Source organism: Salmo salar, chromosome ssa14, assembly GCF_905237065.1.
Source record: "Salmo salar chromosome ssa14, Ssal_v3.1, whole genome shotgun sequence".
NCBI classification, from domain to species: domain Eukaryota; kingdom Metazoa; phylum Chordata; class Actinopteri; order Salmoniformes; family Salmonidae; genus Salmo; species Salmo salar.
In genome coordinates, this window is record NC_059455.1 from 81,849,001 (window position 1) to 81,869,381 (window position 20,381).

Here is a 20,381-nt window from a genome sequence, read left to right on the forward strand (position 1 = left end):
AGCGAGAGAGAGAGAGAGCGACACAGCGAGAGAGAGCGACACAGAGAGAGAGCGACACAGCGAGAGAGAGAGAGCGAGCGACACAGCGAGAGAGAGAGAGCGACACAGCGACGCGAGAGAGAGAGAGAGAGCGACACAGCGAGAGAGAGAGAGAGCGACACAGCGAGAGAGAGAGAGAGAGCGACACAGCGAGAGACACAGCGAGAGAGAGAGCGACACAGCGAGAGAGAGAGAGCGACACAGCGAGAGAGAGAGCGACACAGCGAGAGAGAGAGCGACACAGCGAGAGAGAGAGAGAGCGACACAGCGAGAGAGAGAGAGCGACACAGCGAGAGAGAGAGAGGCGACACAGCGAGAGAGAGAGAGCGACACAGCGAGAGAGAGAGAGCGACACAGCGAGAGAGAGAGACGCGACACAGCGAGAGAGAGAGCACGACACAGCGAGAGAGAGAGAGAGAGAGTGTGACACAGCGAGAGAGAGAGAGAGAGACAACAGAACAGAACCAATTAGAAATTAAAGAAAAATTGAACATCCTTGAATCAGTCATTAAAAACAACCAAAATCCATTAGACCAATAACCCAACAATAACTACATCCATTAGACCCAATAACCCAACAATAACTACATCCATTAGACCCAATAACCCAACAATAACTACATCCATTAGACCCAATAACCCAACAATAACTACATCCATTAGACCCAATAACCCAACAATAACTACATCCATTAGACCCAATAACCCAACAATAACTACATCCATTAGACCCAATAACCCAACAATAACTACATCCATTAGACCCAATAACCCAACAATAACTACATCCATTAGACCCAATAACCCAACAATAACTACATCCATTAGACCCAATAACCCAACAATAACTAAATCCATTAGACCCATAACCCAACAATAACTACATCCATTAGACCCAATAATAACTACATCCATTAGACCCAATAACCCAACAATAACTACATCCATTAGACCCAATAACCCAACAATAACTACATCCATTAGACCCAATAACCCAACAATAACTACATCCATTAGACCCAATAACCCAACAATAACTAAATCCATTAGACCCAATAACCCAACAATAACTACATCCATTAGACCAATAACCCAACAATAACTACATCCATTAGACCCAATAACCCAACAATAACTACATCCATTAGACCCAATAACCCAACAATAACTACATCCATTAGACCCAATAACCCAACAATAACTACATCCATTAGACCCAATAATCCAACAATAACTACATCCATTAGACCCAATAACCCAACAATAACTACATCCATTAGACCCAATAACCCAACAATAACTACATCCATTAGACCCAATAACCCAACAATAACTACATCCATTAGACCCAATAACCCAACAATAACTACATCCATTAGACCCAATAACCCAACAATAACTACATCCATTAGACCCAATAACCCAACAATAACTACATCCATTAGACCCAATAACCCAACAATAACTAAATCCATTAGACCCAATAACCCAACAATAACTACATCCATTAGACCCAATAACCCAACAATAACTAAATCCATTAGACCCAATAACCCAACAATAACTACATGAAAAGCTCTAATCTATTAAATCAAAGAAGGCTTGTGGTCTAGACAACATAGTTGTAGTACTGATGTAATGTGGTGGTAGTAGTAGTAGTAGTAGTAGTAGTAGTAATGATGTAATGGTGGTGGTAGTAGTAATGATGATGGTAGTTGTAGTACTGATGTAATGGTGGTGGTAGTAGTAGTAGTAATGATGATGATGGTGGTAGTAGTAATGATGATGGTAGTTGTAGTACCGATGTAATGGTGGTGGTGGTAGTAGTAGTAGTAGTAGTAATGATGATGATGGTAGTAGTAGTAATGATGATGGTAGTTGTAGTACTGATGTAATGGTAGTGGTAGTAGTAGTAGTAATGATGATGGTAGTTGTAGTACTGATGTAATGGTAGTGGTAGTAGTAGTAGTAATGATGATGATGATGATGGTAGTTGTAGTTGTAGTACTGATGTAATGGTAGTAGTAGTAATGATGATGGTAGTTGTAGTACTGATGTAATGGTGGTGGTGGTAGTAGTAGTGGTAGTAATGATGATGGTAGTTGTAGTACTGATGTAATTGTAGTAGTAGTAGTAATGATGATGGTAGTTGTAGTACTGATGTAATGGTGGTGGTGGTAGTAGTAGTGGTAGTAATGATGATGGTAGTTGTAGTACTGATGTAATTGTAGTAGTAGTAGTAATGATGATGGTAGTTGTAGTACTGATGTAATGGTGATGGTAGTAGTAGTAGTAGTAATGATGATGGTAGTTGTAGTACTGATGTAATTGTAGTAGTAGTAGTAATGATGATGGTAGTTGTAGTACTGATGTAATGGTGATGGTAGTAGTAGTAGTAGTAATGATGATGGTAGTTGTAATACTGATGTAATGGTGATGGTAGTAGTAGTAGTAGTAATGATGATGGTAGTTGTAGTACTGATGTAATTGTAGTAGTAGTAGTAATGATGATGGTAGTTGTAGTACTGATGTAATGGTGATGGTAGTAGTAGTAGTAGTAATGATGATGGTAGTTGTAATACTGATGTAATGGTGATGGTAGTAGTAGTAGTAGTAATGATGATGGTAGTTGTAATACTGATGTAATGGTGATGGTAGTAGTAGTAGTAGTAATGATGATGGTAGTTGTAATACTGATGTAATGGTGATGGTAGTAGTAGTAGTAGTAATGATGATGGTAGTTGTAATACTGATGTAATGGTGATGGTAGTAGTAGTAGTAGTAATGATGATGGTAGTTGTAGTACTGATGTAATGGTGAAGATGACCGTTATTTCATTATAGTTTCATTTTCCATGTTTAGCTGTTTATATTTATTACATTTCTACTATATTGTAGTTATTTATGTATTTAATTTTGTATTGTTATTTACTAACATTTTATATTATTATTTGTTATTGTTTATCATTGCATTACAATGTATATTGCATACATTGTTGCCTTGGCAATATTGACACAATGTTGTTCATGCCAATGAAGCAGATTGAATTTGAGAGTTTATAGTGTGGCTTTGCGTCGTGCCTGAGAACAGCCTTAAGACGTGGTATATTGGCCATATACCACAACCCCTCGTGTCTTTTTGCTTAATTCTAAACTGGTTACAGTGGTTATTGGTTAACCCCATTCTGTCCGTCAACACATACAGTATGTTCAGTGATGAAGATACCTCTGAACAGGGGGGGATTTAAGAGAGCACCCATTAGGAGGAAAGAGACTGTTGGAGGAGGAGACTTACAAGCACACAGCCACCAGGCAGACGGCCGGGTTTGGGTTCCACGCCACGCTCTTCACAGCTCCGCCCACCTCCAGCGTCTTCATGCAGCGCCCGTGTTCACCTCCCAGAAGCGCACCGTGAAATCGTCTGAGCCTGGAGGGAGAGAGAGGGTCAAAGGTCAGACTACAGGGTTAACATGGGGCCCTTAACAGCAATGTGTGTGTGTGATTGTGTGAGAGAATGTGTATGCGAGCGTGCGCAAGCGTAAGTGTGTGTGACTGTGCGTGTGCTCGTACATGCATCACAGTCACACTTACGCCAGTCAGTAAGCTGGTCAGCTCAGCCCCAGCGGGTGTGGTCTCTGGACACCGCACGTCGTTGAATTACGACAGCGTGAAAGTCTTAAAGTGGCTCATAAATAAACTGGGAATGCTCTGAGCTAGCAGGCTGACTAACCTATATGAGAGGGGAGTAGAACAGAGGAGGAGAGTAGAAGAGAAGAGGAGAGTAGAAGAGAGGAGAGGAGAGTAGAAGAGAAGAGGAGAGTAGAGGAGAAGGAGAGTAGAGGAGGAGGAAGAGGAGAGTAGAATAGGAGGAAGAGTAGAGGAGAAGGAGAGTAGAGGAGGAGGAAGAGGAGAGTAGAAGAGGAGGAAGAGGAGAGTAGAAGAGGAGGAAGAGGAGAGTAGAAGAGGAGGAAGAGGAGAGTAGAAGAGGAGGAAGAGGAGAGTAGAGGAGGAGGAAGAGGAGAGTAGAAGAGGAGGAAGAGGAGAGTAGAAGAGGAGGAAGAGGAGAGTAGAAGAGGAGGAAGAGGAGAGTAGAAGAGGAGGAAGAGGAGAGTAGAAGAGGAGGAAGAGGAGAGTAGAAGAGGAGGAAGAGGAGAGTAGAAGAGGAGGAAGAGGAGAGTAGAAGAGGAGGAAGAGGAGAGTAGAAGAGGAGGAAGAGGAGAGTAGAAGAGGAGGAAGAGGAGAGTAGAGGAGGAGGAGAGGAGGAGAGAGGAGGAGGAGGAGGAGAGAGGAGAGTAGAGGAGGAGAGGAGGAGGAGGAGTAGAGGAGGAGGAGGAGAGTAGAGAGGAGGAGGAGAGTAGAGTAGAGAGAGGAGGAGGAGAGTAGAGTAGGAGGAGGAGGAGGAGAGTAGAGAGGAGGAGGAGAGTAGAGAGTAGAGGAGGAGAGAGAGTAGGAGGAGAGTAGTAGAGAGAGGAGGAGAGTAGAGAGGAGGAGGAGTAGTAGAGGAGGAGGAGAGTAGAGGAGGAGGAGGAGAGTAGGAGGAGGAGAGGAGTAGAGGAGGAGGAGAGTAGAGAGGAGGAGAGAGTAGAGAGGAGGAGGAGAGTAGAGGAGGAGAGAGAGTAGTAGAGGAGGAGGAGAGTAGTAGAGGAGGAGGAGAGTAGTAGAGGAGGAGGAGGAGAGTAGAGGAGGAGGAGGAGAGTAGGAGGAGGAGGAGGAGGAGTAGTAGAGGAGGAGGAGAGAGTAGAGGAGGAGGAGGAGGAGAGTAGAGGAGGAGGAGGAGAGTAGTAGAGGAGGAGGAGAGTAGAGGAGGAGGAGAGTAGTAGAGGAGGAGGAGAGTAGTAGAGGAGGAAGAGAGTAGAGTAGAGGAGGAGGAGAGAGGAGAGTAGTAGAGGAGGAGGAGAGTAGTAGAGGAGGAGGAGGAGAGTAGTAGAGGAGGAGGAGAGTAGTAGAGGAGGAGGAGAGTAGTAGAGGAGGAGGAGAGTAGAGTGGAGGAGGAGAGTAGTAGAGGAGGAGGAGAGTAGTAGAGGAGGAGGAGAGTAGAGTAGAGGAGGAGAGTAGAGTAGAGGAGGAGAGAGGAGGAGGAGGAGTAGAGGAGGAGTAGAGAGAGGAGGAGGAGAGAGAGTGAGGAGGAGAGTAGTAGAGGAGGAGGAGAGTAGTAGAGGAGGAAGAGAGTAGTAGAGGAGGAAGAGAGTAGAGTAGAGGAGGAAGAGAGTAGAGTAGAGGAGGAGAGTAGTAGAGGAGGAGGAGAGTAGAGTAGAGGAGGAGGAGAGTAGAGTAGAGGAGGAGGAGAGTAGAGTAGAGGAGGAGGAGAGTAGAGTAGAGGAGGAGGAGAGTAGAGTAGAGGAGGAGGAGAGTAGAGTAGAGGAGGGGGAGAGTAGAGTAGAGAGGAGGAGAGAGTAGAGTAGAGGAGGGGGAGAGTAGAGTAGAGGAGGGGGAGAGTAGAGGAGGAAGAGAGTAGTAGAGGAGGAGGAGAGTAGAGTAGAGTAGAGTAGGAGAGTAGAGGAGAGTAGGAGAGGAGGAGGAGAGGAGTAGAGGAGGAGGAGAGTAGTAGAGGAGGAAGAGAGTAGTAGAGGAGGAGGAGAGTAGTAGAGGAGGAGGAGAGTAGTAGAGGAGGAGGAGAGTAGTAGAGGAGGAGGAGAGTAGTAGAGGAGGAGGAGAGTAGATTAGAGGAGGAGGAGAGTAGTAGAGGAGGAGGAGAGTAGTAGAGGAGGAGGAGAGTAGAGTAGAGGAGGAGGAGAGTAGAGGAGGAGGAGAGAGTAGAGAGGAGGAGGAGAGTAGAGGAGAGAGGAGGAGGAGTAGAGGAGGAGGAGGAGAGGTAGTAGAGGAGGAGGAGAGTAGTAGAGGAGGAGGAGAGTAGTAGAGGAGGAGGAGGAGTAGAGGAGGAGGAGAGTAGAGGAGGAGGAGAGTAGTAGAGGAGGAGGAGAGTAGAGTAGAGGAGGAGGAGAGTAGAGTAGGAGGAGGAGGAGAGTAGAGTAGAGGAGGAGGAGAGTAGAGGAGGAGGAGAGTAGTAGAGGAGGAGGAGAGTAGAGGAGGAGGAGAGTAGTAGAGGAGGAGGAGAGTAGTAGAGGAGGAGGAGAGTAGTAGAGGAGGAGGAGAGTAGAGTAGAGGAGGAGGAGAGTAGAGGAGGAGGAGAGTAGTAGAGGAGGAGGAGAGTAGAGTAGAGTAGAGGAGATTAGAGGAGGAGAGTAGAGTAGGAGGAGAGTAGAGGAGGAGAGTAGAGGGGGGAGAGAGGAGGAGGAGGAGAGTAGAGTAGAGGAGGAGGAGAGTAAGGGAGGAGGAGAGAGTAGAGGAGGAGGGAGTGAGGAGGAGGAAGAGAGAGGAGGACAGAGAGGAGGAGGGAGAGCGGAGGAAGGGAGGAGGGAGGAAGCGAGGGGGAGCGAGAGAAGGAGGCGGAAGGACGAGGCGAGAAGAGAGGAGCGGAGGAGGAGCGGAGGAGCGGAGGAGGGGAGCGGAGGAGGGGAGCGGAGGAGGGAGCGGAGGAGGGAGCGGAGGAGGGGAGCGGAGAGGGGAGCGGAGGAGGGGAGCAGGCCTGGTTCTTGTCACTACTAGACAGGGGTTTAGGGGTTAGTTGATGGGGAGGCTGTGTTTATGAATAATAATGTGATATACAGTAACAGTGGGAAAGTGCAGATAAAACCTAAAGGTAATGTAGCATATCTTTATATCTCAAAAATAGAATATAGACCTCTTCACTACATTATCAATACCTTGTGTGTGGTTCACATACATTAAAAGTTATCTGTGTGAGTGTGTATAATACACGTCATAAGTAGCCAGACATGGCGGGTCGGGACAGATTTCCTGGCCAGCCCACTGCTCATCAGCTGAGTGAAAACAGACGCCATCTCTGCCTCTCCAACTGCCGCTCACACAATGTGTGCATCCCCAAATGGCACCCTATTCCCTATATAGTGAACTACTTTGGACCAGAGTCCATAGGGCCTCGTGGGACACAGCCAATGACACATCACGGGCCTCTCTGCACACACTAACTCACTAATGCCTTCTGGGAGCGCATGCAGTATCACAGACTAGCACTGCCAAAAGATCATTTGCATTTGACAGGCTTTTTCTCTGCCACTACACCTCCACTGGCTCCATCTATATGTTACAGACATGGAGAGCTTATATTTCTAGTAACTTCCTGTATTGGTCTGATTTTGCAGTTTGGTTTGCCATCACAGCTCTATTAGGAGCCATGGCGCAGTGAGATTCCTCAACATTTCTTTTGGACAATACTTTGGCATGAAAGAACTTCAGCGTCCGTTGGTCTTCCCTTTCCTGTAAAGGTTGGTTTGAGAAAGATTCAGGTCCTAATCAGAACCACAGGAGCCAACCGCTCCTTACTGCTGGCACAGAATACGGACATCTGGGAACTCAGACTCCGCGCAAACCAACCACCTTCAATAACACCACCCCGGACGCTCAACCGCTCCGCCGTAAGAGTGAGAGGTAGTAGTAAAATTGTTTTATTTTAACTTCTATACCTGAACGCTCCATAAATGCAATTTATGTCAATCTGACATAAATACAAGGCTGTGTCACTGGACAGGATGAGAGCATTTAGCAAATGTAGAGAATAAAACTAAAACGGGCGCGTGGTTTGTAACCTCAGAGCACAGTTCAAGGCTCAGTGGTCGAGGGCAAACCACAATGGAAGTCAACAGATGGGAGGAGCGCTATTGGTCAGCACGATCAACTGAGGCTCCAGGGGGAGGTACTTTGATGGACTGGGGACTTTCTAAAACACCTTGGTTTGAAAGCCCAGGTAGTAACACTTACACTCCTCTTTCTAAAACACCTTGGTTTGAAAGCCCAGGTAGTTACACTCCTCTTTCTAAAACACCTTGGTTTGAAAGCCCAGGTAGTTACACTCCTCTTTCTAAAACACCTTGGTTTGAAAGCCCAGGTAGTTACACTCCTCTTTCTAAAACACCTTGGTTTGAAAGCCCAGGTAGTAACAACATTACACTCCTCTTTCTAAAACACCTTGGTTTGAAAGCCCAGGTAGTAACAACATTACACTCCTCTTTCTAAAACACCTTGGTTTGAAAGCCCAGGTAGTTACACTCCTCTTTCTAAAACACCTTGGTTTGAAAGCCCAGGTAGTAACACTCCTCTTTCTAAAACACCTTGGTTTGAAAGCCCAGGTAGTAACACTCCTCTTTCTAAAACACCTTGGTTTGAAAGCCCAGGTAGTTACACTCCTCTTTCTAAAACACCTTGGTTTGAAAGCCCAGGTAGTTACACTCCTCTTTCTAAAACACCTTGGTTTGAAAGCCCAGGTAGTTACACTCCTCTTTCTAAAACACCTTGGTTTGAAAGCCCAGGTAGTTACACTCCTCTTTCTAAAACACCTTGGTTTGAAAGCCCAGGTAGTAACAACATTACACTCCTCTCCTCTTTCTAGCGCCAAACAAAAACCGACCGGCAATTCAATATCCAACTGATGATTGCAGGTTATGGCCTAAGTATTAACCCTGTAATGGCAGTAGTAGAAGTGGAACCCAACACAATGGTGACCATCTGTGGAAGCACCGAATGACACAGACAACCAGCTGTCACAAAAACATGTCCCTCAGTTAATGGTAGGTAGCCTCTTGGTAGTGTTGTTGCTCTCTGGTTTACAGGGCTGTGTTTCCTGTTGTGGAGCGAGCGAGACAAAGAAAGAAAGAACGAGAGAGAGAACGAGAGCGAGAGAGAGAGCGAGAGAGAGAACGAGAGAGAGAGAGAGAAGTTAGTGGAGTTCACCTAAGCTTAGCGTGTTTGTGATGTCCCAGGTCTGACCCAGTGGGCTACATCTCTAAGAAACATCCCTGTTCTGTACTTCCAGAAAAAACTGGTGACATTCCAATCCTGGCCGGTGTGTGGAGGGAGGAATTCCAACCTTCCCAGTCCTCCCCACCAGGGAAGGGTTGAAGGTTGAGGGTTCAGCCCTAGTCAGATTTCAGAGGGAACGCTGCCTGTCAGGGAGGCTAGAGTTGGAGGAGCTGCCACTGGGAATGTGGAGCCGGGAACACCAGAACCCCAGTTTGTTTACTACTGGGAGTGTGAATATACCGTACAGAGTCAAGTCCCAGTGCAACCCAGGATGCTCAGTACAATGTACTACCTGTGTCCCAAATGGCACCCTATTCCCTACGTAGTGCACTACTTTTGACCAGAGCCCTATGGGTGCCATTTGGGATGTAGTCTATAACTGTCGCTATGCTACAAAATGAAAAATAAGCAGCATTATCAAGGCTATAAAACTAATTCCAGTGCTGAGAGAATGCTCTGAGTCGGGTCGGTCCTCATCATGTTTTACAGGTTTGGACGTGCCCAGACAGACAGTCCTCCATCTACAGACACGGCGGGTCAAAGTCATTATTAAAAGTCACCACACACTGATATGGAATGAATTATCTGTGAACCCTAACACAACAGGAAAGCAAAGTGGTGGGGGGGTGAGGGTGGTAGGGAGCGGCAGCTGCAATTCCTAGGAGGTTGTCAACTGCCATTTTTACTGTGGGAAAGAGGGCTTTACGACTGGTTTAATATATTTTACAGCAAGACAAAAGAGTGGCACTGACTGTAGTGGTTTTGCATATGGGCCTTTATGAAATCCTTTGTTATGGACGACTTAACAGATATTGACACTAAATTGCTGCCTCGCAGCCTCGCTCACTCACTATCTTTCTCTGACTAGCCCACGTCACCTCCCTTCCTCCCCAAGGGCCTGTTACAGCTGTGAATGGAAAATGAATCAAATCAGGTGTAACTGCCATCATTTTAGAGTTCTATCTGTAGGCTATTGACCCGCCTTTCAGTGTTTAAACGAAACTACATATCATACAGTATGAATAACAGGACAGTATCTCCATGGCTTGGGGAACAGGATTCCCATGCCTGTCGTCGTAGAGTAAGGCCAGGGAACAAACACTACTTAAAAAAGTTACATTGTTATTAAAAGTTATAAAAATTTACGTGACCATTTTACATTATTCATTTCTTTCCGCACAAATGACAAATCTGCTGTGCTCTTTTCATACTGTACAGTGTCTAAAATACTAGCAATAATCCAACCTATTCAGACTACGATAGGCCTGTGTGAAATAAAGACTTTCCCAGACATACAGTAATACCGCATGCCTGTGGAAAGACACAGCCACCTTAGTTTTATATGAGCAAAGCCTTTACTTCATATCTGACAGCGTGCCCCAGGCCCAGACCATATTAAACTGATGGAAACTATACAACACTGAGTGAGCAATCCACAGACGCTCCTTCCTTAACCTCACCTCCATCTTATTCAATTCACTTCTATGTATATCAAGTTACCGCTTTCAATGGTACACATCATTTTCCTGCTAAGAATCTTTAGTCAATGCGATGTGCATAATTACACTGCTTCTGTTTTGCCTGCTACCCTTCGTCACAGAAATCCAAACCACTAGGGATGATTTTCTACATAGCACCAACATTAACAACCTAAGTAAAGTCGTAGCCTATAGTTCTCTGCCTGACTGTGGCTGTGGAGAAAAGACAGGCAGCCAGAACCTATAAAAGACACAAAGACAATTTGCGTCTTGGATGGATGAAGGGAAAGGAGACACACTAGGAGATCTGTGATTGATTTATCATCCTAGACGTGTTCCAGTAAGTATGGCCGCCTAGCTGCAGAGCCTAAATGCATCTGTGCTCATCTCCTGGTCTGTAAACCATGGATTCTTTCCAGCCTCTCTCCCCCTCTCTGATGCGCCAGACAGCCCCAGTATGGGTCACCTATCTTACGCTACACATCTCAGCACTGCCTGGAGAACAATGACATCATGGCTCAAGTTTTGGGGGATGATGTAAGCAGTCAGTTAGCTACTGACTCAGAAAGAGCAAGACAGTTCGCTACGGACTCAAACAGGCAAAATGAAGAAAAGGAGTGCCAGGGAGACAGTTCGCTCCTGGCTGAGAAAATTGCGAACTGAAGAGCCAGCCAAACAGAGTCAGAGACGTTACTACACCACATTGATGAATAGTGAGTTGTTACATACCTGAGACCAGCCACTGGCCGGTGGGAGATGCACTGACGCAGCGCACCAGACTGGTGTGGCCACGGTACACCTGTTGAGAGGACACATCATTAAGGTCATGATTGGTGCCCACTTAACATACATTTTCAGGCCCATCAGCCCATGAGGTACATTTCCAATCCAATAATCACACACAGAAATTCAGATTCAGTGGTTGACCTACCAGAGACATAGTGGTGGGGAAGGGCTGCAGGTCCTTGGGTTTGGGCAGCTTGGGGATCAGATCTTCTGGATTCACATTCACCTGTGGAGACCAATTGAGATGAATAGAGTTGAGTCACGAGTGGAGAATCACCTAATTGATCTGACAATATAGGGGTCCTTCTAAATGAGCCACATAGCTTCACTTATGAGTATCTTCAAAACAAATATTTCAGAATGCACACCAACAAAGTCCCTCTATTATAAAAATGATTCCGGCAACTGGTTAACTATGAACTATTTAGCTAGACATTTAGGCGGGGTCTGTAGTCTCACCCTCATCTTGCGCTGGCGGGGGCACAGGTAAAGGTCAAGGCAGCGTTCGAAGCGCTCGTGGATGAAACGGGAGAAGGCGGGCACGGCCCTCAGACAGGAGTGTTTCTGGGGGAGGAACGGGAGCTTCCTGTCTTCTGCATCCTGCTGCTCCCACACCAGTCTCTGACAGGAGGAGGAAGAACCAAATGGTTAGTCTAACTGTATACTGATGACTGGTCTGTATACTGGTTAATGATTGGTCTGTATACTAACGACTGGTCTGTATACAAATGACTGGCTGATTAGTTATGAATGATTGGTCTTCCTACTGTAGCTAATGAGGGATTAACAAAATGTTAAAGTTGATCTATGCTACAGAGTTGAGGTACTATACCTACAGTATTTGGTCCAAGCCAATTTACTATAGACAAAGTTAAGGTATTTCAAGAGTGGGACTTATGTATGCAGGCAACTGTATGATGTACACTACTGTTTGGGGTCACGTTTGGGGTCACTCAGAAATGTCTTTGTTTTTGAAAGAAAAGCTAATTCTGTCCATTAAAATAACATCAAATTGATCAGAAATACAGTGTAGACTTTGTTAATGTTGTAAATGACTATTGTAGCTGGAAACTGCAGATTTTTTTATGGAATATCTACATAGGCGTACAGAGGCCCATTATCAGCAACCATCACTCCTGTGTTTCAATGGCACGTTTCAAATCAAAGTTTATTTGTCAAGTGCGCCGAATACAACAGTTGTAGACCTTACAGTGAAATGCTTACTTACAGGCTCTAACCAATACTGCAAAAAAAGGTGTTAGTGAACAATAGGTAAGTAAAGAAATAAAACAGTAAAAAGACAGGCTATATACAGTAGCGAGGCTATATACAGTAGCGAGGCTATAAAAGTAGCGAGGCTACATACAGACACCGGTTAGTCAGGCTGATTGAGGTAGTATGTACATGTAGATATGGTTAAAGTGACTATGCATATATGATAAACAGAGAGTAGCAGTAGCGTAAAAGAGGGGTTGGCGGGTGATGGGTGGTGGGACACAGTGCAGATAGCCCGGTTAGCCAATGTGTGGGAGCACTGGTTGGTCGGGCCAATTGAGGTAGTATGTACATGAATGTATAGTTAAAGTGACTATGCATATATGATAAACAGAGAGTAGCAGCAGCGTAAAAGAGGGGTTGGGGGGGCACACAATATAAATAGTCCAGGTAGCCATTTGATTACATGTTCAGGAGTCTTATGGCTTGGGGGTAAAAACTGTTGAGAAGCCTTTTTGTCCTAGACTTGGCACTCTGGTACCGCTTGCCATGCGGTAGTAGAGGGAACAGTCTATGACTGGGGTGGCTGGGGTCTTTGACAATTTTTAGGGCCTTCCTCTGGTGTAGAGGTCCTGGATGGCTAATCCAAGTTAACCATTTTAAAAGTGTAATTGATCATTAGAAAACCCTTTTGCAATTATGTTAGTACAGCTGAAAACTGTTGTCCTGATTAAAGAAGCAATAAAACAGGCCTTCTTTAGACTAGTTTAGTATCTGGAGCATCAGCATCTGTGTGTTCGATGACAGGCTCAAAATGGCCAGAAACAAAGAACTTTCTTCTGAAACTCGTCAGTCTATGCTTGTTCTGAGAAATGAAGGCTGTTCCATGTGAGAAATTGCCAAAGAAACTGAAGATCTCGTACAACGCTGTGTACTACTCCCTTCACAGAACAGCGCAAACTGGCTCTAACCAGAATAGAAAGAGGAGCAGGAGGCCCCGGTGCACAACTGAGCAAGAGGACAAGTACATTAGAATGTCTAATTTGAGAAACAGATGCTTCACAAGTCCTCAACTGGCAACTTCATTAAACAGTGCCCGCAAAACACCAGTCTCAACATCAACAGTGAAGAGGCGACTCTGGGATGCTAGCCTTCTAGGCAGACTTCCTCTGTCCAGTGTCTGTTCTTTTGCCCATCTTAATCTTTTCTTTTTATTGGCCAGTCTGAGATATGGCTTTTTCTTTGCAACTCTGCCTAGAAGGCCAGCATCCCGGAGTCGCCTCTTAACTGTTGATGTTGAGACTGGTGTTTTGCGGGTACTATTGAATGAAGTTGCCAGTTGAGGACTTGTGAGGCGTCTGTTTCTCAAACTAGACACTAATTATTTTAAAGGACATTTCTAAGTGACCCCAAACGTTTGAAAGGTAGTGTATATCAGTTATACAGCAAGTAACTGCATGCTTTTCATGATCAGTTAAAATCAATTGATCATGTCATTTCAGATACGTCAGGGTAGCCTCACGATACATCTCAATATTGGATATGAGTGATATCTAATAAAAGTGAACTATTCCTGAGTGGTTTAGGTTCATTTGCCATGCTTTGTGGGCTCTGCCTGTCAAGCAGCAGAAGGGTACATTTGCTGATAATGTTTACTTTACAAGCTACCGGTAGAAACTTTGTACAGTTGGCTAAACATAGTGATAAGTACACCTAATGTCTGACTGACAACTTCACCAGGACGAGGACTTGCCGATGTCAAGCACTTTCAAAAAGCCTGATCTCTAATGAAGCAAGCTAAATGACACCATCTAGCTACATGTTACTAGCAAGCTAATTCCAAATGGATAGGCTACCCTCACGTATCTGAAAATACATGATCAATTGATGTTTACTGATCATGAAAAGCATGCAGTTACTTGCTGTATAACTCTGACAGAGCTAAATGTGGAATAATCTGAAATGTGTAGTTCTGACTGATTTTCAAGAAGTGATGATATTTAAATCAAATAGTTCTAACATCTACTTACCAATCCCTTGAAAATGGCAGATATTTGTCAAATCGAACGCTCTGCACCGTATTGTGATGTTTATTGATCACGACTTATACTATTACAAAGACTATGAACATCATGTTACTCACATGAAGAACTTTGGGATGAATTAAGCATTTACCTCTTCCTCTGTGAGAAGGTACTCAGGCGGAGGGTTGTAGGACTCCTCGTGTCCGGGCAGCCTCATCTTGGGGGCGGGGACGTGCATCTTGTGGCGCCCCAGGATGGCGTTGAGGTCCTCCTTGGCCCACAGGTCGTAGTACTGAGGGGTGGTCTCTTTGGGCTTACGGGGCTTGATCCAACCCATCTTTATGGCATGGACCATCTTCGAAACCTGGGAGAGAGAGAGACAGGCCAACAGTAGTGGTGAAACTTTGTGTGTGTGTGTGTGTGTGTGTGTGTGTGTGTGGTAAACATGTCTAAAACGAACATACAAAAATTCTATCAAACAGTATTAAAATGGGGGAGAATATGCTCTGCTTCGTAAAATATAAAAGACTAACTTGATTAATGAGTGGAATAAAACCAAACCAACATTAATAGAAAGTATTGCTGGGCTAATAAAGCTACGGTTTCTATCTTTTTATTGTTGAGGGTTTGGGGGGTCTCTAACGTCTCTAAGCCTCCAATTTCAGAACCCCCATTATAACACAATTTCACCTCCGCTTCCACTTGAAAAACTATGCGGGGATCATTACATTCTAACGCCACACATGTGAGCAGTTAGGATTCAAACTGGTGGTAACGCCTGCTATAGATTTATTGTAAATATATATTAACAGCATAAAACATGAAGCTGTTGAGTGAACAGAGAGGAACAGAGAGGAATTTAGAATGGGGAGAGAGAGAACGAGAGAAAAATAGAGTTAGAGAGAGGTAGACAGAGAGTGTGTAAGAAAGAACGAGACCTACCTTCTCCTTCTCTATGAGCGAGGGGATGAAGCTGCGCTTGTCCTGGGGCCTGTTAGTCACCGGATGGATCATGACCTCGTTAGTGAAGAAGTCCACTGACGGCTAAAAGATAAACACAGTGTTTATGAGAGAGGAAAAGAGATAGTTTATTGGTCGCGTACACAGTTTGCAGATGTTATCGCAGGTGCAGCGAAACACTTATGTTATGTAGCGCCAACAGTGCAGTAATATCTAGCAATACAAAACAAGACACACAATAATAAAAAATATATATCCGAATGAGCTAAATACAATTGGGACACATCCTGAAGTCTGAAGTAAACAAAGTCTGCTAGGGTTGAAGACAGACCCTTGTGAAACAAACGTCTGGGAAGCCATAGTTTAATAGACAGCCCAATTACTGTGGACTGGAATCATTGGACCACCAAAGTCCAAGACAGGTAGCTGATGATGACATTACAGAGTTAGCCTGGTATTTTCTTATTTTACAGTCCTGGTGTTAAAAGTTTAAAAACACTTGTTTTTGCCCCTGACTAATGAGTTTATATGTTTCTGTAATAACTCCGGCATTAACGAGATTCCATGATAGCCATGACACCATCTAGATTCTAGACGCTACAGCAGTGACTTCTCAATTCAACACTATTCATTCAAAACCTCTCCCACAAACCCTGTTAACTGCAGGAGAACTCGCTCCTCTCCAGACGTGGGTTCAACTACTATATGAAATCTTGCAAATACTTTGAGCTTTTGCTCCAGTCTGCTTGCAGTGCTAGTTGGGCGGGGTTTGCAATTGTGGGACATTTCTATTGGTTCTATTGCAACACGCAACTCAATCAAATCACAGCTAAAGAATCTGAAATGATTTCCGATTGTATTTGAACCCAGGTCTGCTTTCGGCTGACTTGTTCTAAGTGACGAGTTGAGTGCAGACGAGGTTTGGGTTATGTGGGGAACATAAGTGGATGGACTAATGAACTGAGGTTTAGTTTGCTCTAATGGCTGCTATGCTTTAGCCATTATCTGCTCAGTCATTTAACAAAACAGAGCTGCCAGCCGTCAACACAGTCAAAACTGGGTCGTATTCACTAGGCACAAAAAAACTAAAAAAATAGACTGAAACAGAGAGGGAATAGCAGAATTGGTCCAATAAGAAACACTTGTTTTACTATTCTGTTGCAAAACGTTTTGCTACGTTTGGCCCTAATGAATAGGACCCTGGTACAGGCAGTGAGAGGGCAGTCATAAGGTCTTTACCTCGTACTCGTTGAAGTTGACGTCGCCAAATTGACCCTTCTGGAGGCGGTGTACCAGGTCCACCTGCTCGTCTGTCAGACGAATGTCTGAGGCCGTCGTCTTGTCATGAACCGTACGCCTGGTGGAGGGGGAGATGGAGGGAGAGAGAGAGGCCAGATGTGAACACAGGTTCACAGATACTCTTCTCCCAGAACAAAAAGCACAGAGAAAGAAGAGCGAGTGTGCGTTAGAGAAAGGGTGTTCGAGAGAGAGAGGTAATCTGCTCCTTGTCATCTCACCAGTAGTCTGGGTTCTCCATCTTGTCCAGGAACTCATCCAGCTCGTCTTTGTTCCTGATGGGCTTAAAGATCTTCTTCCCGTCCAGGTTATAGCCGATGTGAGGGTAGTCCTGGTACCACTCCATGGGAACGTTGCCCACCGTGTTACGAATGTCCTAGGACAGAAAGGAGGGAGGAAGAGAAAGACATGTTCAATAACCTTGTTTAACAACACCTGAGGACAAGGTGTTTGTCTTCCCGTTAGATTGCTTGCTCAGGGATGTTCAAGTCCTTCATATCACTTAAAAAAATAGCAGATTATAGAGTACAGTTGTTCTGGCCTGGAAACACTCTCACCCTCATCATACTTGTCCCATTTTCCTCCATTTATGTATACCTTTGGCTGGATGAGGCCTGGATGGGGGGGGGTACAGGTGCAGGCCTGGCCTGGTAAAAATACCTCGGCTCATTCTACATCCCGTTCACAAACTGGCGGTAGGACTACAAACCTGTTCTTAGATGATAGGACTTATTAAACCAAATGGGTACAGTCTGAAAAATAAAATGTCTTTGTCTGAGAAATAACACACACACACACGGGTGGGTGGGTAGGTGGGTGCATACACACACACTTATTCACACGCCGACTCACATGGGTGGGTGCGTACACACACACACACGACAGCTGAAAGCTCTCAGAAGTAGTGAGCCACTTTAAAGTGGGGCCTGCACCTGTGAGTGATTTCAATAAAAACACCCCTACCATATCCAATTAGAAGGGAGTGGGCAGCCGAGTCACGCTTATTCTCACAGTCACAGCCAGCTGGGTAGACCCCTCCCACACACACAGTGCCCATCCTCAAAGCCCCCACTCATTACACACACACTGAATGGGCATTGGCCCTGCTCTATAGAACTACCTCTGAGTGAGGTGGAGGAGGTCGTGTCTGTTTGTTGACCAAATCTCTAGTGAGCTATCAGCCTATGGAGAGAACTACATGCTACTGCAAGAACAAAACATGTAGGCAGCGATCTAGCCGGCAGATTGCCAATGGTTCTGTACGGTGGTTTGCTAACCCTACACCTAACCTTAGCCCTTCACGTAACCTTTAACCTAACCTACTATCCCCTTCCATACCTATAGATCTGCAGGTCCAATAACCACACCCAAAGACGTATGCAGCTAACTGCATCTCTCACATTGATGTAGCCTGGTCTGCACATTCATTCAGCCTATTCTATGGCAAGACAAAGCATCTGAACTTGGACTTGCAGTACACTCACAACAAGCTACACTGTACTAGGCCCAGGCCCTTCACAACAAGCTACACTGTACTAGGCCCAGGCCCATCACTTAAAGCTACAGTAAACTACTACACAGAGGAGAACCACTCAGAAGAGAAGGACCAGCCAGCACCCCACCAGGGCAGCCTTGTGTTGCTCAGCCTGGATGATGACACCCACCTGGCCCGATGGCCAGCCCCAGCCCCCCTGGCCTGCCTCTCACACCACTGCCTTTCTGCTTCACTGGGGCCTGGAGAACTGGAGGAGAGAGAGCGGAACAGGGCCAACGACAGACAAATGTTCCATTTCACGAGCTCCAGAATCACACAGACGACTTCTGGGCAAGCGATAGTTTCGGTCCGCAGGATCGAGTTTCACCGGAGAGTGGGCTCTCACCTCCTTCCAATGCACCGAGGGAGGAAGCGAGCGAAGCAAATGAGATTCAACGAGATGGGTTAGAATAGTGATTTATGGATTATTGTTCCGATGTGTCGCCAGAATGTTGACTCCTGTTTTCTTAATCTGAACTTTCAAACGCAACCGTTTATTGTTTTACTACGGTAAGGATGACTCCAATACACACAAGAACTGTATAACAGAAACTAGCAGGCCCATATGACAACCCAATAGGATTCAGCCCAAAATAATATATTTCAAATAGACTAAGAACAATAGCGTCGAATCCCAGAGTTGACAAGAGCCAGCGGGAGTTAAAGCCAATTTATGGTTGATCCGAAAATGTGGTCGGAGGCTCCGAATGGAGGGTGTGACGCAATTGCTGAGCCTCTGGAGGCTTGTGGAGGCCGTATTGACCTCCGTACCACATCGCCGTGCGCCTCTGAAATTTTGTAACAACGCGGAGGGCTCTGCATAGCTCCGCATTGACATGATTGGTTGACGGTAGGATGGGGTGGGAGGTCCAGTATAAACACAGTCACTTCTTTGACAACAGCTCTGCTCAAGAGCTCTGTGCTGCTCGCGAAGCCCAAGAAGTATGAATGCCCTGACATTTACTTTCACCGGAAATGCTGCACGGCCAAAAACAGAAGAACAAAGACTGCTAACTCATACTCTACCATCACACAGTCATGATGCCAAGATCACTCTGTCCATTCCTCCTGAATGGGAAGGAGAATGTACAGTAGCACTATACTTATCTTGACCCGGAGTGTATTAGCTGGCTTTACCCAATGTTTTTTCAGCACTTACAATAGGCTGTTTGTTGTCGCCTGGCTGACTGCTGTTAAGCTGGGATGTCAGGTCTGAGTGTCAGGGAGTGACTGCTGGACTGGTCAATGCTGTGGGCCCGAGAGGGCTGCGACTGTCTAGTCCAACACACTCATAACTGGACAGTCTGTGTGTGTGTGTGTGTGTGTGTGTGTGTGTGTGTGTGTGTGTGATATCTCTCGTCTGTATGTGCACGCGTATGTGTGCGTGTCTCTCGACCGGGACAGCACAGATAGGGAAACACAAGACTTGACTCCGTACAGAGAGAGTAGAGACTGCGGTGCACCACCTGCTTTCAATCGGCCAGCCAAACACAGAGCTTTATTAAGTGTCAGTCAGCCAGGCTGGGTTCTGTCAGGGTGAGGAGACTTCCATGGAAAATGTCATTAGATTGGATAGAGAGGCCTGCTGTGAATGGACCTCAATGCACAAAATGGTGTTTTGGTGGAGGGACAGAGTGGGAAGGGAGGGAAGGGAGGAGATAGGAGGACCAGGGCCTGTATTTATAAAGCCTCTCACAGTAGGAGTGCTGATATAGGATCAGGTCCCCCTCCTGTCCAAGTAACCATGTTCAAACGTATTCATCCCAGATCAACAGGTTCGGCTGAGGGTGTTATCCAGTACAGACTGAGGTGGTGGTTTAAATGGAGGGTGTTGGTGGTCTAATATTTATTAAAACTTTGGCCCTCTCAGGTAGGTTCTTTCTTTACAATGTTTCAGCTAGTGTGTCCCAGCCAGCACACCCAATCCAGTGTCTTAACGAGATGGCAACATCAAACAGACACCACTGCGTTCTCACAGATCTTACAGCGGGCGGAGTGCAACGTGACACCTCTCGTTTTCAGCAGGACCCACTCTTAAAAAAGCCCCCTCTGACCCCCTTCACTCCCAGTGTGTGTGTGTGTGTGTGTGACCCCCTCCCTCCTCAACACTGGGGCCACACCGTGGGTCTAACTGGCTGGCCATTGAGTAACACTACACTGTGATAAGTCAACCAGCTTGATCACTGTACAGTCCTGTCATCACTATTATCAAGTCATCTATCATGTTAGAATT

General features: G+C 45.6%; 1 protein-coding gene across 1 annotated transcript in view; it reads right to left on the reverse strand.

Annotated features, from left to right (window-relative positions):
* bop1 (BOP1 ribosomal biogenesis factor) overlaps positions 1-20,381 on the reverse strand; it is a 118,815-nt gene that overhangs the window by 13,951 nt on the left and 84,483 nt on the right. The window contains 9 exon segments of the mRNA XM_014142741.2: positions 3,334-3,427; positions 3,430-3,465; positions 11,063-11,132; positions 11,265-11,345; positions 11,579-11,740; positions 14,510-14,722; positions 15,301-15,402; positions 16,558-16,675; positions 16,836-16,990. Of these exon segments, the coding sequence (XP_013998216.2) occupies positions 3,334-3,427; positions 3,430-3,465; positions 11,063-11,132; positions 11,265-11,345; positions 11,579-11,740; positions 14,510-14,722; positions 15,301-15,402; positions 16,558-16,675; positions 16,836-16,990 (1,031 nt within the window).